Raw genomic sequence first — 21,035 nt, forward strand, 5'->3', positions numbered from 1 at the left:
ATTTCGCAAATGAAGGTTGATTCTTCAGGTAATACGACCTTTGGATTTCCGCTTGGGCTTTCTAGCTGCCGTGAGTCAATTTGCTCGTGAACGCAACCGAGCGTGACAAGAGACTGGGCTACCAGTCTGCAAGGACAGCTAAATAAGCTTACGCATTTTTGAAAACTGATTGGTTACCCGTGATCTATGAAGAATTCAACAATGGGCGCATGGTAATTAATTTCTTCACCCTAAACAAACAGACAAATAACGGCGAAAGCTCATCGGATGTCGTTATTTGGAAATACCCCTGATGGTTACAGTTTAATAATAAAAAAGTATCCCTGAGTGAAAGCATTTGCGGATTTCGGATTGCGTGGATGATACAATTACTACTCACTTGTTGTCATCCACATTTTCTGGTATAACCCTACACTTGTGTATTTGTCGTAATTCACTTGCTGCTCAGTTAATGAATTTATAACATGTATACTTAGTTGAAGCACCACTCAGATTATAAAGGTTCAAATTTGGTCTTTCTTGTACCTGGGGTAATTATTCAATCTAAATCCAGGTTTGAAGTGAGGTGGAATGTGAGTTATGTGATATGCACGTGGGGTCAGTTGCTTTACTTTTTTTGTAAATCAACTGATCATTCCCAGACATCAAAGGATCAACAGGAAATACGTTGATTGATTAATTACTGTTATCTTGCACAGTGGATATGTCAAAAGTAAGTGTTTACATGTGAATGTAGGTTTACTAAACCTAGGCAATACACTCATATCATGGCGTGAAGTACAGATGTAAAAACAACATACTTTGTTCAAAGGGTAACTGATAATACATTGACTGGTTGTTCATTGTTATCTAACTCAATGTATGTTTTTAAGAACCGTGGACATTATAAAAATAGTTGTCACGTGGGCTTTCTCAGCTAACTTGGCACCTATGTGAAACAATTGAAACAAACTAAGTGATCAGTTAAGAAACAAACACGGGTTATAATATTCGATACATTTAAATAACGTTTAAAAACGATATATTTAAATATTTTAATATATTTCATATATTCCAAATATTGTTTCCAAATAATTATTATTAAAGTATTTGATTCTCACATAGACACTTGACATCGAATAAGTATTTTTGTACAGCTGCAGACGCAATGGATATTGTTCCTTTATGTTGATATTCCCGGATACATTATAACTTTGGTAGGTCGTAATAATGATATTTGCATTTTGTTTTCATTCATTCGCTGCAACTTTGAACAGAATCATTCTTGTTCCTTTCCGTTTGGTTGGGAAGTTTTTCGATGCGCGATTGACGTTGTTTTCACAAGTATTTTCTTTTGTAAGCGTGTATATGTTACAGTCAATGTGTAAAATATGATTCACTCAGGCAATTTATTAAATATCTAAAGATTTCAGTCATTTTACAAATTGACTGAATAATCCATTCATTTATTTAACCGACTGACTAAAAATGATAAAGACGATCAAAAGAGCTTACACACATCACAATATATTAATTATGCTAAGAAAAGAAGCCAAACAATACAGAACTGTACTTGGTGATGATATTAAACATAAACAAATATTTGGAATTCGTTATCATATTAATAAAGATGGACATATATTTCAGTTAATTTGTAAAATAAACTGAATATTTAGGCGTTTAATAAATTTCCTTAGTGAAATCTGTTTACATTTTGAATGTAAACATATACACACGGTAAAATAAGCAATGTTCAGATGAAATATTTACTTTGTGTTGCAAGTCAAAATAGTGTACACAAAGATCGCACAATTACCAAGCAAGTGACTTACCAAAACTGCATCACCATTACCGATGCTCCCCACAAATATACCTACATTTCCAAAACTGTATTTCATTTTTGTTGATCAATGTGACCATACGTCCTTCTACTTTCAATAAAAATGCGCTTACGAATGGCGAGCACAGGTCGCGAACAAGTCTAGATTTCTGCTATATCAACCGGGTACTCACTGGGAAAATACAGTAATGCACAGGTAACAACTACTCCCACGGAATTGCTTTAGATCAGTGCTCCTTTGTACGTTGAAATACTATATAGTGAATGCCGAAATGATGTATCAAGGATCAAGTAGAAGATACATTGACCGTAGTGCTGGGAGTTTATTCAACAGACACGTGAAAATAACACTGCTGTATCTTATTATTTTTTATTTTAGATGACACAGTCAGGGTCCAATTAAAACAATGCGCCGCCAAACCTTATACATATTATCACTGAAAGTCGTACTACAGACGGTTAATGTCAAATCACAATAAAAGCATTTCAATTGCAATAACATGTTCCAGGACCATGTATTCTCTTAACACCATCGGATTTAGAAGCAATGGTCGTATAAAACAAGACAGATCTATTTAAACACATCAGTATTCATGTTATTCCCACAAAATCACATAAAGAAAGGAGACATTAGCAAATACATGTGTATTATCATTTTTCGTCAGGATAACAAAATTTTCTCTCCTTGTTACCACCTCCAGGTTCAGCTTAAGACGGGTCCTCCTTTGGTCAAAAGTCACGCATTGCACACGAGCAGCGGACAGGGTGCACACCCGTGTGCAACGCGTTGCACACGGGTATCACACGCGTGACCAACCCGATGCACACTGGTTGCGTAACGCGTTGCCCATGCGTGTAAGGGGAATGAACTTCTAGGCAGTAGTGTACATGTATAAAATAATGGTGTGGAACACATGTACAATATTATTCCTGACAACCCATGTTGTCAGGTCACACATTGTACCCATCAAATCCCAATTTGTTCATTCTTCTGGCAAGAATGAGACACCAGGGAACCAGGGAATTATACATTTTGTATAGGGTACATATATTTGCATATTTGGACCTTATACCTTTGCAGTGCTGCCAGCTCCCATTCGGAATCCTGTTTCCACGGTAACCTCATATTGTTGTTTATCACTTCCTCCATTGTCTGTAAGGTAGACAACTCTGCCTTTCTTCTCATCATGTATGTCTGCCTGACGGCAAAGTGCCAACAGTATGAAGTATGTGCAAAACACAAGACAGACAAGCACAATCGTCACTGGGTTCTCATGAAGACTGAAATACAATCAAAATATATCATTCCAAATGGCAACATATCAAAATCCCACATAAGCTTGGTTGGTTTGTTGTTTAATGCTGCACTCAGCAATATTCCAGCTATATGACGATGGTCTGTAAATAATCAAGTCTCAACCAGACAATCCAGTGATTAATATCATGAGCATCGATCCACGCATTTGTTATCGATGACATGCATCAACCAAGTCAGACAATCCAGTGATTAATATCATGAGCATCGATCCACGCAATTGGGATCCATAGTCCTACTTATTTATTATAACTAAATTTGTTTTTGAATTTGGATTTATCTACTACACACCTGAAGAAGCTGTCAACATCTATGAAATTCAAATCATTTGCGACAAGGTCAATGTGCCCTCCAAATGCAGTCAAATGGTTACACCTGCGAAAACAACAGGACATCATTATTTAATAGCTTAATTTGTCAAAGGAAACATTATCGTAAAATGCCTTAAAAAAAACAAGGACACATTATGACATTATGTTTTAAGTAAACAGCATAGACTTAACAATTCACATTCATAGTTAACATCCCTCAGATAGAAATGGACTCCACTAACCTGCAACGCATTTGCTCGGCAGTGGAATCTTCCATCACCTGGCAACCTTTGTCACTCCATGCGGCTTGCTTCTCATCCCAGAAGAGGCAATTATCTAGCCACAGTGAGAAGGTGTAGTTCCGAGTCAACACCTGGCCCTCTCGATGGCGGCCCGCGTTGTAGTGGGAGTCAACGATTCCAAGGTAATACATCCCGCTGTCTGCAACATCATCAGCATTTCATAAAGAGAGCAGAATCCTACAACTAGAAGTATGCCAATTTACTACTGCTACACATGTCAAATTATTACATATTATCTCTGAAAAGCATTTTCCTTGCTCGGAAAAGATCCTTGTTCTCCATACTGCTTGGTGAAAGAGGGGACCCTTGTATACCATACTGCTGGGTGTAAGAGGGGACCCTTGTACTCCATACTGCTGGGTGAAAGAGGGGACCCTTGTATACCATACTCCTGGGTGTAAGAGGGGACCCTTGTATACCATACTGCTGGGTGAAAGAGTTGACCCTTGTATACCATACTGCTGGGTGTAAGAGGGGACCCTTGTATACCATACTGCTGGGTGAAAGAGGGGACCCTTGTATACCATACTGCTGGGTGAAAGAGGGGACCCTTGTATACCATACTGCTGGGTGAAAGAGTTGACCCTTGTATACCATACTGCTGGGTGTAAGAGGGGACCCTTGTATACCATACTGCTGGGTGAAAGAGGGGACCCTTGTATACCATACTGCTGGGTGAAAGAGGGGACCCTTGTATACCATACTGCTGGGTGTAAGTGGGGACCCTTGTATACCATACTGCTGGGTGAAAGAGGGGACCCTTGTATACCATACTGCTGGGTGTGAGAGGGGAATAAATTGTATTGGGTGTAGCTGGAATAGTCCTATAGCAAAAAGCTGCTGAGTGGTAAAAATGGAATGTAACAATACGCACTCACTCATAATTCTTCTACTCAAAACATACAAAGCATGATACTTCTATTTGATTCGTTCATGCGTTTGAGAAATGATGACAATCACAAAATAGCCAGCCCAAGTTTGCAAGGATAAAACTTAGGAGGCTTTTTCAGGATCTTTGATCACTGCATTGTGTCACTTATTGACCTAGTTAGGGTGATACTGACCATTGAAAGTTCCAGCGGGCAGGAATATTGTGATGTTGTCTTGTCCAGTCGGGAAGTTCTGTCTTAGGTAGTACCGTTGGGGGGTGGGGTGGTGGAATTGGCTGAAACAGGGAACACAAGCTGCTAACAGACAAACAAAATCTTCTACCTTTTCAGTAGATGTGCATGGGACTTTTGTAGTAAGAATTAATAAGGTTTTCAGATGCAATTCTTCGCTGCCTCACAAACATAACTGGGTAGGTTGGCTCTACACACAGCGGCTTGAAATAAATGCTTTCATAATGATAAGTATACCAATGTTGAGGAAAAATACTTTCGTGAAATGTGGCCCCTACAGATTATGGAACTTCTATTATTACCGTATTTTCTTGAGTATAGTGCGCACTTTTTTTCGGAAAAACACAGCTGTGTAGAAGGGGGTGCGCATTATACACGAATTATGAGTTTGGATGTTTTTTCCTCCCATGGAAAGACATTACGTACCGTGAGCACGAAACACCGGAAATACCATGTCAACAAATCCATACTGAAGTACGCAAAATAATTATGTAATTACACTGTCTGTCTATAAAAAGTGTTCTTTGTATTTCTGGACTTATGTTTGTAACTTACTTCATTAATTTTATTCAAAATTCCTTATAATATTGTTTTTATTAATTTCGGCGAAATCGTGTGTGAAGCGATCGGAAGATCGCACAACTCACCGTTATTAACAGCAACCACGGTCAGAATACCGCTATTGACGCCTTGAAACGAACTTTAGTTGACAGAGAATGGATACATATATCATAAATGACATACTCGTTAAAAGTCATATTTGTTTTTGTTTGACGATTCCATGTCAACATGAAATTATCTCGCTCACGTGCTCACGTGCGCGTGAGCCTTGACGGTGACTGGTCAGACATGTTCCATGTAAAAAATAATACCCGGGAATAGCGATCAGCTGCTTCGCTTAGGGTTATTATTATTTTAAATATGTTTAGTAAAGGCTGCATATAATTAAGAAAATAATGGAATATATTATTCCTGATAAATAAAATAGTTTCAGATACAATTGTTGCCGATCCTTGCATTAAAAATCCTATAAAGTTATATCACTGGGTGTGTCTTGACCGAATCACCGGTCGATTCCAAGAAAACGTGTGTACAGCTGATTGCTGTTTCCGGCTTAGTTTACGAGAAAATACACAAGGTAATCTTAATCCCTAGATATAAAACAATGCCTAGCAGAACAATAAATACTATTTAAACGGTAAATAAACATGTCTGGTGATTTTTTATCTCAAATTTCGAATTTGTACTGACGAAGTTTCTCAGCACCCGTTCGTTTGCCGGACTTCGCTGAAAGGGTACGGTGTAATTTTTTTCTGCGCATAATATTCAAATTTCTTTTTTTCCAAAATATTGAACCCGCTAGAGGGGGGTGCGCATTATACATGGGTGCGCACTATACTCAAGAAAATACGGTATCTATTTTTTTATGCTTATGTCCATTTTCGATGTAAATAAATTGCTTTGATATTTCATTTTGAGGCTTGATCATTTTAAAACCATACAAATGCAAGCAATTTATGATCCTTACTTTGAGCTTTATTGCCATATTTTTCAAGTAATAACTGTGTCAGGGCAGCAGCTGTATAATAGCACCAAACTGATGGCAGATAGATCAGCAATAAGTAGTATGTCTACATTTTGTGCAGAAATATTTGTGGAGGAGACATGAGAGAACTTGAAATTTGGTGCTTTTCCATAGCCAACTGTGACGATGTGACATAATAATAGTGAAATGTGTCGTAGTGCGATTATTGTTTTGTTCAGTTCCAACTTTAATTTAGCTTGGCTAAAGCCATAGGTAACCTAGCTCTCAATTGAAAACACAGTACATCTATCTCCTTATTATGATGTTTTCTACAGGTAAGGTTTCCTCCATATGTGGTAGACACATAGAAAAGAAACCCTTATATACTAATAAATGATAATATACTAATAACAAAAATATTGCGTGTTTGTAGTTTGACAACATACACATCAATATTCCAGCTATATAACAGAGGCCTGTAAATAATTGGGTCTGGGCCAAATAATCCAGTGATTGATATTATGGACAATGATCCACCCTGTTGGGGTATAATAATGGCACTCTATCAACCAAGACACCAAGCCTGACCAGCCATTAAGGATGATAGGGACCAATTCCGGAATCCCCATGTGGTTCCAAAAAAGAATAATGGCACAGTGTGTTATTTCTTTACATGTATATAAAGTAAAGTATGAATACAGCATGTGAATTTACAAGTAATGTAAACAGGCTACCTATAGTTTTGGACAGTTTGGATAAATTCAGCAGCAGACTTTCAAGATAAGGTCATCATGCCTTATCTTTCCCTCTGAAGACAAGTCACTCATCAGATACACCTGAAACTTTGCTCACCTTGAAATATCAGGTTTGAGTCAAAATTTCAGGCACATCCAACAAACACATCAGGGGAGGTTACTCTTCCTTCAACAGCACATAACCCCAATCTTGGTACTTGAAGCTTCATTGCTACATTCCATCCATTTGTCCTCAATCTAATAAGCACTTACAAACTCACCCTATAAGCAGGGCGATTGGGAAACTTCGACCAGGCACTGGGTCAAGTTGAATAGAGATGTGGAAGGGCTGGTCTAGATTCTGCCTTGTGAGATTGAACTGATGGACATTCATGTACTTCTTGTCAAGCACATGTGTACTGTAAGTGGCTCCCTGGAAAGAAAGAGTAATTATTTGTAAGAAGCAATTATTTTTTTTCTAATTGTTGAACCTAATTCGGAGATATATCTCAAGCAGAGCTGTCAGTATTTTGAAGGGTGACTATGAGTGAATCATTAGAGCAGGATACCTGATACAAACTCACAACACTCACCACATGATAGATCTGTCTGATGTTAGTATATCTGTTAAATGCACCTGAAACTTTGCTCACCTTGTTATCTGCAGGTTTGAGCCAAAATCTTAGGCACAGCCAACAAACACTAAACAGGGGAGATAACTCCCGATTTCACTGAAGGGAAATAACCCCACTGTGACACGCATACCACAAGAAATTGTGAGTGAATATGTGGGTCCGTCATCCCTTTAACAATACTCATACCTTGGCATAGTGTCACAAACCAAAACATGAGCGCATCCAATATAATGTAGGACTAAATGAATCAAATATATAGATGAGTGAGTTAAATTTTATGTTGCTGTGACAATATTTTGGCCATATACCTTATTTGCCATAATAAGTGCCCTGGGAGCTCAGAAAATTGGTAAAGGGAATGTTTATTAAAACCATACACAAAGACTTACATCTGTTTTCTGAGATGAAGTGGTCTTAAACATACTTAGCTTAAATGTTGACGAAACTGACGATAATAGTTAGAAGGCAATCATATAACCCATCTGAGCTGCTGTTTTCTGTACAAATTGAGTACAGGGCGTAAAGCACTTAGTACAGCAAATATGGTAGGAACAATAATGAGAGATAAAGTCATGAACAAAACTTTGAGGATAACAGCACAATATTATCTGATGAATGACCATTTGGCAGTTTCGGTCTTTACTGCAAAGCTGGAAAGTTTTGCGAGAAGGAAAGTACTGCAAAACCTGTGAGTGACACACTCTCTCATTAGTTTCAGGATGCAGTTATTTTTACAGGCCAACAACAAACAAAATATGTAAGGAGCCTTTATTTGCTATTCACCTCCATTTGTCACACCAACCAGTGCATTATTTAACATGTAATCCCTCATAAACCGTTTCCTTGACTATACATTGTCACTCAAAGTCAATAGTCCAGACAAGAAGGTTCACATCTCATCAAGTTGCCAGTCTCTACTGTTAGTTAAACACGCTACTCCAATCTTCCTGGTCAACTTCAACAACATAGGAATCTATGGTTATAAATCACAGAGTTATTCCTAAAAACGTAGCTTTGATATTTGATAATCCTAACAGGATGTCACAAAACTCGCGAGATGCAGTCAAGGCTATTGTTAGGCACCTGCAATAATTCATGGTACAAAACAATACAGATTTACAGTACTTACGTCCCGTTCTTGCTGGGGAATCTGTATAAACACTTCAGCATCTGAAGGTAGGTGTTTGACAGAAATGTTTTGCCCATCACAGGAATACAGGTTGAGGGCCAACACCTCGGCTTGCACCTGGAGACAACAATGATATTCCACTTAGAAACCAGGGGGGTCACATGATTTACATAACGCAACTTAATCCTTGACGATCATTCAACCATTTAATGTGATTTAACTGTCACACCAAACTGTCAATCAAAGTTACTTTATATTCATAAGGAACCATGGACTAAAAAATAACTCAATCAATATTTGAAAAGATTAAAGTCTCACTGCAACAATATTCTGTGAATATAAATAAATCATCTTAGCAAAATTCTCTAATTTACTAACTATAAGAAAAACTAACAAAGTTTTAAGGCTTTTCAAAGTCTAAAAAAGATATTCCTCCTAAGAGCAGATCAATTTGGTCTGATTTAAGAGATTATGATGAAAACACAATTATGTGTTTATATCCAATGACCAGGTTCCAATAGAAATATCTCGTATTTCATTCTACAAAAAAGCTTAAAACTATTGAAAGATTGCAGAAAATAGTCAGCAGACAAAACGTGATTTTGCTTGAAGAGAACCAATCTAAATTTTCAGTTATAATCTTGCTGAAGCCATAACAAATGAATTGGGCCCTCGACAGAATTTGATAAGATCTTATTGAACGTTAAAAATTTAAACAGCTAAATACTGAAATGCAAGTTTCTTTTTCTGCCTGCCGACATGGTATTTGATCAACTTCACTGCCTTAACAATATTGAGTATTGATATAGCATCAGGGCCCCTCAACTTGCAGCATAGTATGTTTTTACTCACAACAAAAACTTCAAATTGCTAGGAAATTATTTGAGGATATAGCTGCCAAAACGGCAAACTCCTGCATGAGACTAGCGTATTAATCACCCTGTCAGCACAAAATCAATTCTCAATATCCTTCAGTTTGTCGGAGTCAAGTCGTTACTTACTTTCCAAATTTGGTCACCAAGATGGGAAAATGGATTTTTCTTGAAAGAAGTCATATGAGCCTGAAAGCACTCAGCATTCATTGAACTTGACTTCTGATTTGGGCTGACTTTTCTGGCTGTTTGAGTAATGGCGGCCATATTGGATGGCAGTTTAAACTGAGCATCATTGATGCTGATGATGGTGGCCAACCTCGGTGTGTATCGGGACCCCAGCACTGACACAAACTCAGCTGATCGCTGGATGGGGGCCTCGCCGATTGAGTGATGATTAAGCTCCACCTGAAGAAGAGGCAGGGAAAGGCTTCAGATAAAAATGTTAACTTAAATGGTGACTTGTCAGGAAAACAAACGTCACTGAGCTAATAACTTCTTTGTAAGTTGGACGTAAAATAACACTGACATGAGATTTGACAATTTCCAGCCAATGAATGTAGGACTTTCATGCATGAAGTCCACAGCTGGCATTTGTGTAACTCTGCCATGGCACGAGAGGCAGCAAGGACTGTCCGTAGTAATTATTCTAATTTTCTTTTTCAATCAGTGAAGACAGGACTGACTTATGGACATCGACTTCTTTAAGAATTTAAATGCAACGTTTCATTTAAGTACCAAAACAATAGAAATTGACATCCATCAGTGGATCTTGTCTTCATCAACACTACATCAATAACTAACATCGCACATACATCTGGTACACGCTCACTGGCTGACTTCGGCATATAGTCTGCCGTACATGTCTGTTAAACTTCCCAAATTGTAATCAAAGAATTCCCACTTCATGTTGATCTTGTAATAATTTACACTCAGCTTTGTAGAGGTGACCTCTATTCCACTATTAAGTAACTGACAGGACCATGTATTAAACAGGATGAGACTCAGAAGTTTAGTTTTACACTGCAGCATTGAATGTTTTGTTAAAATACAATGTTTAAATAACTCTGAAAACATATCAACTTAAATATCCCAATTTTGAACAATATGTAAGGTAATAAATGTTTTGCCAATTTGCCTGCCTCGATATGTCCTTGATATGGTAGACAGACCTTTCAATCCTAAACTACATGTATAACCTAGTGTGATAAACTTTCAAGAAAGACCTACTTTTTCTGACTTTTAAAAAGAATGAATTAATAACAGATGAACAATTTGAATTCTTATGGTATTAATTTCAAATATATATTCATATTGTCAGATTTATTATCTTTGTAAGTAGCCAAGTCATTCAATCCATCTTGTTCTTGTTGTATTGTTTCTAGACATACTGGCCATACACTCTTTTTATATTACATTGATCGATTCTTATTACCAGACTGGCGCTTTATAGAAAACCTAAATATCCCCTTTTAGCCTATTTAAGAGTTTCGAAGATCGGAGAAAATCAGTGATAAATTCAACTACTTCCTTTGGGGTGAAGACACAACAATATTTCCCCCAAACTAAACTCCTGTTCTTCCTCTATATTGGGCTGCACTTGCCATACATGTTTAAAATTTCCAAATCAGTAAAAAATCAACACTTGATGACAGAAACTCACACCAAATGAAAATTAAAAGTCCAAAATGGAAAAACTTAGCTTATCAGTTATACATGGCTTCTACCACATCCATGAAAAAATGTCAATAAAATGCCCAAAAGGAGCGATTAAGTCTTTCAGCAAACTCCTTCATGCAAAATAAAATTGAAATGAAAGGTCATTGACAGAAAAAAATCTGTTCTTGTTGAAAGATAGCTTGGCACAGTCAATGAAGCAGAATGAATTTTGACACTTATAGGCAGTCTGTAGAAAGGATCTTAACAACACCAGCTCGATGAAGGAGAGAAAAAATACTTCACAGTCAATAGGACTGGAGAATCACATAAAAACCTCTGTAAGGCAATCGGTCAAATTTCCAAACAAGCGCATACATATGTCAGTAGGCATTGGCTGAGATTTTGTCAGAAACATTCACTATGCACATAAGAACCCAAATCTTCAATGTGGAAATAGATTCAATCATATTGATTCCCATTTTGGTACCAAGTGTCATGAATTTTGATAAGTCTATTTCATGCTTCTTGCCATTTGTTTTCTCTTTTTCTGTTGAAAGTGTATACACCATAAATTTGGCTTCCATCATCATCATCATCATCATCATCATCATCATCATCATTAATTAATTAATTACATTACATTACCAAAGATTAAACTATAATTTTGGTTTCTATCATCATCATCATTGATTAATTAATTAATTACATTACCAAAGATTAAACTATAATTTTGGTTTCTATCATCATCATCATCATCATCATCATCATCACGATCTAACCCTCCTGATCAGGCACAGCACTTAACACACAAGTCTTTCACACAAGTTTGAAGGAAGCGAAGGATAATGCAGTGTCCATGCTGAACCACGTGACAGGGATCTTGTTTTGGACCAACAGGCTTCAAGAGGCAGTTTCTCTCTCATCTCAGACACCTCTTACACAATCACGAACAACGGCCTGTCTGACTAGAAGCAAAACCATTCCCAGAAAAGACCAGTCAATGTTCACCTCTGATCAGGTATTTATCTCCTACAATCCATCTTATGATTTTAAAGCACCGGGACTATCTTGAGCCTAGTGGTCCATCAACAACTCGTGGCCCTGGACTTTGTCAGCTCCCAGACATCCTAGCTCCAGAAACAACTCAGACACACAGCAGCTATTACAAACAGTTATGTTTTCACTAGCCCCTACAACACAGACAGTGGACAGACGGTTGCTCCTGGTGATGGACAAGGAGAGAAGTAGCTTTCACTGGAATAGTGTTTGTGGTATCTTAAGACATACGATGAAAATGTAGGTCCCCACAATGAAATAATCACTTTATTACACATTCATTTAATAAGAAAATTATGCCTTCATATTGGTGTATTTCAAGCCTCAAACTGATGTTTATCACGAAATCATTATTTATTCTTTTTTTCCATATTAACATCATTCAATACATCTAATTATTCAATTTATACAATCTTGTATTTTCATGATTCTCTTAAACGGGTAGGGAACAAAACTAATAAAACGTACAAATTATATCTAATGTTCAAATAAGTAAGAGGACCGTATCACTTGGAATATTTATGACATATGGACTTTAACACATCGTGGTAGCATAAGCTTATGATGATTCAGGATGATATTTAGTTCATTATACATCCTTCTCAATAAAAAACCCATTAAGAAGATGATTCAGTGGTCTTGTTCTTAGCCAAGTTTACAAGAGCTACAGAGGCAAACAATGTGTCTATAGCCCCTATCTTCCCCATATATCATGGCTGTTAATACACTGCTCTGAACGTAACCAGAATCCATAAAGATAAATTATCTTCTGTATGTTTTTCTTTCACTTTGTCGATTACACCTTATTGATGTCAATGCATGTCCTATACCCACTTCCTCAACAAGCAACAAACTTTCCTCAATATTTGCAACTAACTTATTTACCATAAATCAATTTTTGAGCACCAAGGAAAAGATGATTTAACAAAGCTCACTATCAGGATTTGATGGTCTCTGTGGACGAAAGTTCCTGAAAATATCAGGGCCTGCTACAGACATGATTTCTTGCCAAGTTAAACTATTCAATCATGGTATCCTATCTTTGTCAGGATAAGAAAAGATGATAAATTGTTAGTCAGCTTTTTCAGACATTTAGTAGTTTTCGACAGATTAATAAACAAATCAATACTAACATTTCACCACAGCAATGTAACATCTATGTCCTTAGGAACACATAAATCAATAGATACACAAGATCCCACCTCTGCTACAAATGGTATAAGTGGTCATCCAATGTTTAATCAATAATGGCAAATCCCATAGAAGCATTCGTCTCACACTTCCAGCTCACATTGAAAGAGGTTCTTCCTTGAAGCAGGACAAATTGTCTACAGATAGCTATCAACTACAATTACAACATCCCACAGAGGAATACCTGCAGCAGCTTGTCCAGGACGGTCATCGCTCGGACGGTCAGGGTCCGAGGACCCTGCTTATCAGCCTGCTCCACTGATGCCCCGATAATGCTGGACACAGCCTGGATGGCCAAAGTTAGGATGTCTTCGCCTGGATCGGCAATATCCGCGTAGAGAACCTCTGTCCGTGTTTGTATCGATTCCAGGAGTCGGAGAGCCAGCTCCAAGGAACAAGTACAGAGCTGCAAGGAAGAAAAGAACTCTTTATGTCAAGTGGTCGATTAAGTTGACCCCCTCATACAAGTTGCCAGCAATTTGTAAGAGGATTGTTTGCGACTTATCATTTGGCAGTTTTGTCCCGTCAACCCACAACAGTTGAGAATGAAAAGGAGGAGAGTGCTGGTACATAATACCCACTGCTCACGATGACCATTGTCTATTGCACAAATCAGGGACATCGATACAGAGCTGTCAAGGAGAAAACAATTCACACATCGTATCAAAGTTAGAAACTAATGCACACTGCAATATCCACCCAAGGGGAAAATTAGACATGAAACTGCTATCATGAAAACAACTTCTGTGTGTAACCTACTTGCACCATGAAAAACAGAAACAGTTGTATGACTGAGCTAATAAAAATGTGATAGCAGAGGGAAGGCCTTATTTTCTGCAATAAAAAGCAATCAATTTCTTGCCATGATCCATTGCACTCTGCCTAATGAATACAAAGTTTATTACTGATTAATCAATTATTTCCATGACCATGTTGGGCTCTTATCCATATTTGCCTCTACTTGAAACACAGAATAGATTTATCATGATCCCGAAGAAAGCAAGTCCACTGACACTCTGTATTGACAGTGTACACTAGTCAGCCAGCTAGCTAATGGAAAAACAGCAGCCTCAGGTGTGGATCCTATGTCTGAATACAGTTGTCAGGATATCGCTATCTCCAGCTTATTACGGTTTCTTCATCACATATCTAAACAGTTACTTTGCAGGTCATATAGTTATTATTAAATTATTGAACACTTATTGAAATATAATACCATCAGCTTGGTATGTTTATATTTTACAAGTAATAAACGATAATATTTTATATGTGACATTTTATTTCAAACCAAATAAACGTATTGTCAACATTCTTGGTATTTAAATGAAAATCACACAATGATATATTAAAAATTACCATGATGATCAATAATTTGATAAAAAACAAAACACAGAAACTAAATATACAACATTGTATCATAAAGTCGATTTGAGCGTAAAAACAGAAAATGTCCCACAAAATAAGAGAGATCAAACAGGTGCATTTTAAAAGCCTGTCATTTTATTTTTAATGAAAAATGAAACAGTATTATTAAGTGCAATTTTCCCCACGTGAAATCAACTTGTAATTTTATAATGTTCCATCATTCTCCAAACTTAATATAGCTTTCAGTTATAGCCTAACAATGAACCTCAGATTCTGCATAGCAACATGCTAACAAATAAAATCTTTACGAGATCGTCATATTTCACTGAATCATTAGAGGGCATTCATGTCTTCTAAGCAGAAATCTATACACAAGATTTGGCCTAAGCTATCAAACCTTTCTGTTACAAGTACGAACATGGCAATAAATAGCAGCCCAACCCAATAAACTCTATTTCAGATAATCATAAATCGAGGCTGAAAGCATGGGTGGGTAGTGAAATATTACATCTTTAGAGTCAATGTTTATCAACAAACACTCGTCCCAGAGACTTCGAAGGCAAGACACTGCTAAGTTCTTTATCTGTAATAAGTGCACAAGTACAATCACTTAATTGGTGTTGGCAACACAGGACCTATTTTAGGAGGTTTATCAATATTTGTGGCCAGATACTACCCACTGACAGCCATTTCATCAACTCGATTTCATATTGATTTGGACAAACGCGACAAAACCCCTTTCAAGGCATGATGAAGGCAATTAGACGGCAGACTTTTGTTCCTGTCCCAAGTCTTTTTACATGAGCGATTTGTGCCCAGAAAATACCAACTTAAGCTTGATGGCCTGACGGTAGTAGTTCGTGAAAGGAACAACAGTCATAATATTCCTTGTCGAAATCCAGGGAATTTACTTCGGGAAGTATCCAAGGGGTTTTATCGTATTCGCGGAGAAGGCAACATCTGCATTGTTCACATGGAGACTGTTTGATAAAATCTGCTTGCTTGCCAACCATTATATTCCCCAAATACTGCTATCGATTTGCCTATGAAGGGAGTAATACAATAAGTATTATCTGTCCATAAACAGATTAAGGGCCCGCTCTGGATGTGCCCCTTCCACATCAAAGAAGATTCCACTCCCAAATTATTCATATGGCACATGTAGGCGAGTCTACAAGAACCTTACTTTGTACACATCTCTTAACCAAATCTAGTGACAAGAAATCGCTACAAGCATAAAGGAGGGTGAGATGGTTTCAGGATCTTGTCTTTGTTACTCGTTTCCTCATCTTCTATCCCATGTCCTTTCATCTTCCCTGGACTCTTGTGTGCAGAGTAATATATCCTTCTATAACAACCAGCTTTAAAGGCCAACTAAGCTTGGGACAATTACCAGCCCTAGCAATTTTTATTCATAACTTTGAGGCAACTAGGAATATCTGAACAATCAGGGTCGAAAATAAATTATTCTCAGAATAAATTACCAATCACTGACTGTTTTACATTGAAATAAAAAAAAACAACTTTTACATGGCATTGTATAACCCAAACTCTAAAAGTTGTGAACAAGGTAGAACATGTGACTATTAACTGAATTGGTTGTATTTGTGTCAGTGTCTGAATCGAGGTCAGTAAGTTGACATCTTTGCTTCTGTCTACAGTTTTAAGATATATATAAATGTAGGCAATGCCCCACTCTCACACACTGTCCAACGTATGATGTATATACCTACACACCAAACCATGGAGCAGTCTCCCTTAGAATTCACTTTCTCTTTACCATACTAATACCGGTTATCAATTCATTTATTTTGCTGAAGAAAAAAAAAAAAATAAACAAATTAATGCATCAATTTGAGGATCTTAATTAAACTGTAAATGCAAAAAATATACTTATTGTATGTTCTCAAGTGACACTGAAAACAAGCTAGGTAACTCTGATTTCATTATAAGCGATACAGATACTGTAGGAACTACATTCAATAGTCTCGTGCCGATGAAATATCTCCACTTGACACAAAACAAATTAAAATGTCCATTACAAAAGCTTTCCTCTGTGTGTAGAAAGTATCACACTCCATCAAACTCAGTCAAATATTTTTTTCTCATTTTTCATGAACAAACACTGAAATTGATAAATATACTGCAAGAGCACAAAAAAGCATCTCAATCTATTTGACACAACTGCAAGCCTGACTCTTATTTGACAAAATGATCAAACAACACAAATTGCTGTCCATGGTTCATAAGCAAACTTTATTATCTTTTTCTCGTACTAACCAAACAAGCCTCTTGACTTTGGCAGTAATTTGATTGGATTCTGTGAAATTATAGACTTGCTCGCTATAGCTGTATACAGGGTGAACACCACACACGAGTCGCCCGGTACAAAGTCATCTAAAGGCAATCGTGATCATTAGACATTAGCATGAGTGTCTCCAGTATCCAACAGAATATACCTCAATGGACATCGATGTGATTAATGTGGGAAAGTTCTCACCAGTGAACAGGCCACCGCTCTTCTCAAACTATGATCTTTTTCAAAAAAGGTTTTCTTTTGCAGCGAACTGATTTCACAGATTTCTAAATTATGTTATTTCAAAGCATTTTATGTGGTGTGAAGGACAGTTACATGGACCAGATATTCAATTAATCTTGAAGTATTTTATCTGAATGGACTCCTATCAATGGCATCTGGAGGTTAGATGGTCTGGGATGGAATTAGTTTCCATTTTTAAAATCTTTTCTAGGAATTTTGTGAATGCTCTTGATTCTGAAGAGCTAGCTGAGGGTAGATTGAAGTAGAAAGGCAGAAATGAGTATTTAGAGATTCTTAAATGTATTTACATTGAATAGGTTAAAGCCTGCATTTAGGTTCAAGTTTTACAGTTTATGTACAGGAGAAAACTGAAAGGATGGATGATGAATAAAAATCAACAAAATTCCAAAATGACACCCAAATCCCTAAACCAACGATGAAATAGTCCCAGACTTTACACATGATTAAAATAAAGACCTAAACTCCCAAATAGAACTGAATAAATTCATTATGTAAGTCCCATCCCACATTCTTCGTTCTATTTCTCTGTGGTAAGCCAGGCGGTGGATATTATGTGTACCCAAGGAGATTTCGATGACTATGTCTTTCAGAAGCAGCAGCCAGTTGGTTACCTCTGGTACCATTGACTTTGAAAACAGAATGGTAATACACTCAGCCCCACCCCAGATGGTAGATCACCCTCCCCAAAGCTTGACAACTGAACAGCCTCCCCCCACCCCAGATGGTTGAACACCCTACCCCAAGCTTGACAACAGAACAGTCTCCCCCCACCCCAGATGCTAGAACAGACTCTCCCACCCCAGATGGTAGAACACCCTCCCCCAAGCTTGACAACAGAACAGCCTTCCCCCACCCCAGATGCTAGAACAGACTCTCCCACCCCAGATGGTAGAACAGACTCCTCAAGCTTGGTAACAGAACAATGGTAGAATGGCCTTCCCTACCCCCCGATGGTAGAAAACCTTCTCCCCCACCCCAAATCCCTTGATGACAGACCAGCCTGCTCCAGAACAAGTTCAACTGTGTTTGCTGTACACCAGCTTGCACTAGAGGTTCATAGAACTATCAATAAACTTGCTTGAACAAACATTACTTTCTGCTTTTACAAGTTATGGTTATTGATATCTAATACATTCTGTGGAATTTATGGATGCATGCATAAACAAAAAGCAGACTGAAAGACGTTGTTGTTTAACTGCTATGTGTAAGATCAGTGTTATAAGGCATATTGATATGAACCGCTTTCAAAACACTTTGCCAGATGCTTTTTCTGTGAAATATTCCAGAGGCAACTGATCACAAATCTATGACTAGTTCCCTTTAAACCACAATAAACATGATGATAAAACCTATTCCTAAAAAATAATATCACAAAGTTCATTATTTATTTCAACAAATTATTTTTTTAATCAAATTTAAAAAAGAATAACAATATAAAAACATGTTTTTATTCCTCATCTGTTTCATCCAAATTGAAATTTTATTCCATCCTCTTGTCCACCTGCAATCGCAGTGAAACAGACCTACATGGAAAGATCCTACTTCCTAATGATAGAGCATTTTATCAAATTAGAACCAAATCATCCAATACCAAATTCACACGAAACAAATCCACCGTTGACGGAGTACACAAAACTGCACATGCTCACTCACACTGATAACTCGGCAATGTTTGCCCATCAAGCCTTAAAAACGATGGAATATTCATAGGCACATCTTTGCCAAACATCACTAAATTAGTCTCAAAGGCTATGTGGACATCCCTCACACCACCTCTCACCTCCCAGAAACACTCAGTTAATTGACATAAACCCAAATTGGTCATAGTTTTATACCGGGATCCTATGGCAGACTCAAGCTCTGGAATATTCAAATAATGCATAAAATATATACACTCCTGGGGAGTATACAGGAACTTCTGGACACAGGAATTGTAAATGTTGGCACTGTTTTGATCATGTTTCTGAACCAACTTGTATAGGTTTTTAGCATGAGAGACCAAGCATCTGTCATATCCACATCAGGACAAACTTTATGTATTGATTGTGTTTAGGTTCCAATCTGTTATCAATAAAATATTTGAGAGTTCTCATCTGGGAAGGATCAGACTACAGCCAGCAGAAAGACATTCTGACTCCAGGAAACACAACCACCAGACTGACTCTCCTCCAGACAATAGGCCACATCACAGGACCATATACTACAGCCAGTAGAAAGACATTCTGACTCCAGGAAACACAACCCTCAGACTGACTCTCCTCCAGACAATAGGCCACATCACAGGACCATATACTACAGCCAGCAGAAAGACATTCTGACTCCAGGAAACACAACCCTCAGACTGACTCTCCTCCAGACAATAGGCCACATCACAGGACCATATACTACAGCCAGCAGAAAGACATTCTGACTCCAGGAAACACAACCACCAGACTGACTCTCCTCCAGACAATAGGCCACATCACAGGACCATATACTACAGCCAGCAGAAAGACATGCTGACTCCAGGAAACACAACCACCACCCTTACTTGTATTTGCTTTGAAAGGAGTGCTGTTGATTCCAAGGTTGTATAGCATGTACAACAGTGTTGACCTCATGCAAAACAAGATGATACTGTGCCTTGTTGTCAGGGGCACTAGGCATATCAAAGAGTTAGGTGATTTCCAACCTTTCCAAAATGCCTAGCGGGATGTTTCATCCACATACTTTTCAGAAGCTGGTGAAGCTGGTGAGTTGCCACTTGATCGGAGTGAATGTTACAATGGCTGCAGTACCTACCTCTTGGGGTACAGCTGTGGTGGCGGCCAGTGACTGGGCAATCTGTATAACCTCAACCTGCACAACACAAGAAAACATAGTCAGTCTCCTGGCAACACAAATGTGTCACTTAGCAACACAAATGTGTCACTTGGCAACACAAATGTGTCACTTGGCAACACAAATGTACCACCTTGCAACACATTTGTGTCCCTGGCAACAAAAATATCTGTCCCCTGGAACACAAACATGTCACATACCAGTGGGTGAGTAAACATGTTAAGTGACATCGGCAGTATTTCAGCCATACTGCTACAAGTGAATACATAACATGACAACATTAAAAAGACATGACTATCAGGGATTATCATGGAATTTATCACATATGAGAGAAAATCTCCCCTGGTCCAAAAGCAATGAGATTTTTTGGTGTGTGATGAGATAAAACTATTGAAAGATGTACGCGATTTTCAATCGTGCTGACTGAATGTTGATGTGATATCTACGTCAACCATGCGAGAATATTGCGGAATCGGGGCCTAAGTCAATCCCTGGACTATTACATGACAACACAATATGAAAACAGGGCTATAGATCACCAGCAACCAAAGTTGGGTCACCATACTAGAGACTATCAGGACTTACAGTACCTCTACTTGCATGGTACCCCAGCAGGACTAA

The 21,035-nt window shown here is 37.8% G+C and overlaps 1 protein-coding gene across 3 annotated transcripts in view; it reads right to left on the reverse strand.

The window, feature by feature from the left end:
- The window catches only part of LOC139473393 (polycystin-1-like protein 1), a 235,293-nt gene that overhangs the window by 25,501 nt on the left and 188,757 nt on the right, over window positions 1-21,035 (reverse strand). For 2 of the 3 annotated variants that reach the window (XM_071255957.1, XM_071255956.1), the window contains exons 38-46: window positions 20,376-20,432; window positions 13,854-14,075; window positions 9,893-10,171; window positions 8,892-9,008; window positions 7,409-7,560; window positions 4,812-4,912; window positions 3,688-3,886; window positions 3,426-3,509; window positions 2,893-3,100 (exon numbers count right to left, since the gene is read on the reverse strand). In XM_071255957.1, the coding sequence (XP_071112058.1) occupies window positions 2,893-3,100; window positions 3,426-3,509; window positions 3,688-3,886; window positions 4,812-4,912; window positions 7,409-7,560; window positions 8,892-9,008; window positions 9,893-10,171; window positions 13,854-14,075; window positions 20,376-20,432 (1,419 nt within the window). The remainder of the gene's footprint in view (window positions 1-2,892; window positions 3,101-3,425; window positions 3,510-3,687; window positions 3,887-4,811; window positions 4,913-7,408; window positions 7,561-8,891; window positions 9,009-9,892; window positions 10,172-13,853; window positions 14,076-20,375; window positions 20,433-21,035) is intronic. The other variant, XM_071255959.1, reaches the window with a different exon arrangement.

This window comes from Haliotis cracherodii, unplaced genomic scaffold, assembly GCF_022045235.1.
Source record: "Haliotis cracherodii isolate W230 unplaced genomic scaffold, xgHalCrac1.p SCAF_28, whole genome shotgun sequence".
NCBI classification, from domain to species: domain Eukaryota; kingdom Metazoa; phylum Mollusca; class Gastropoda; order Lepetellida; family Haliotidae; genus Haliotis; species Haliotis cracherodii.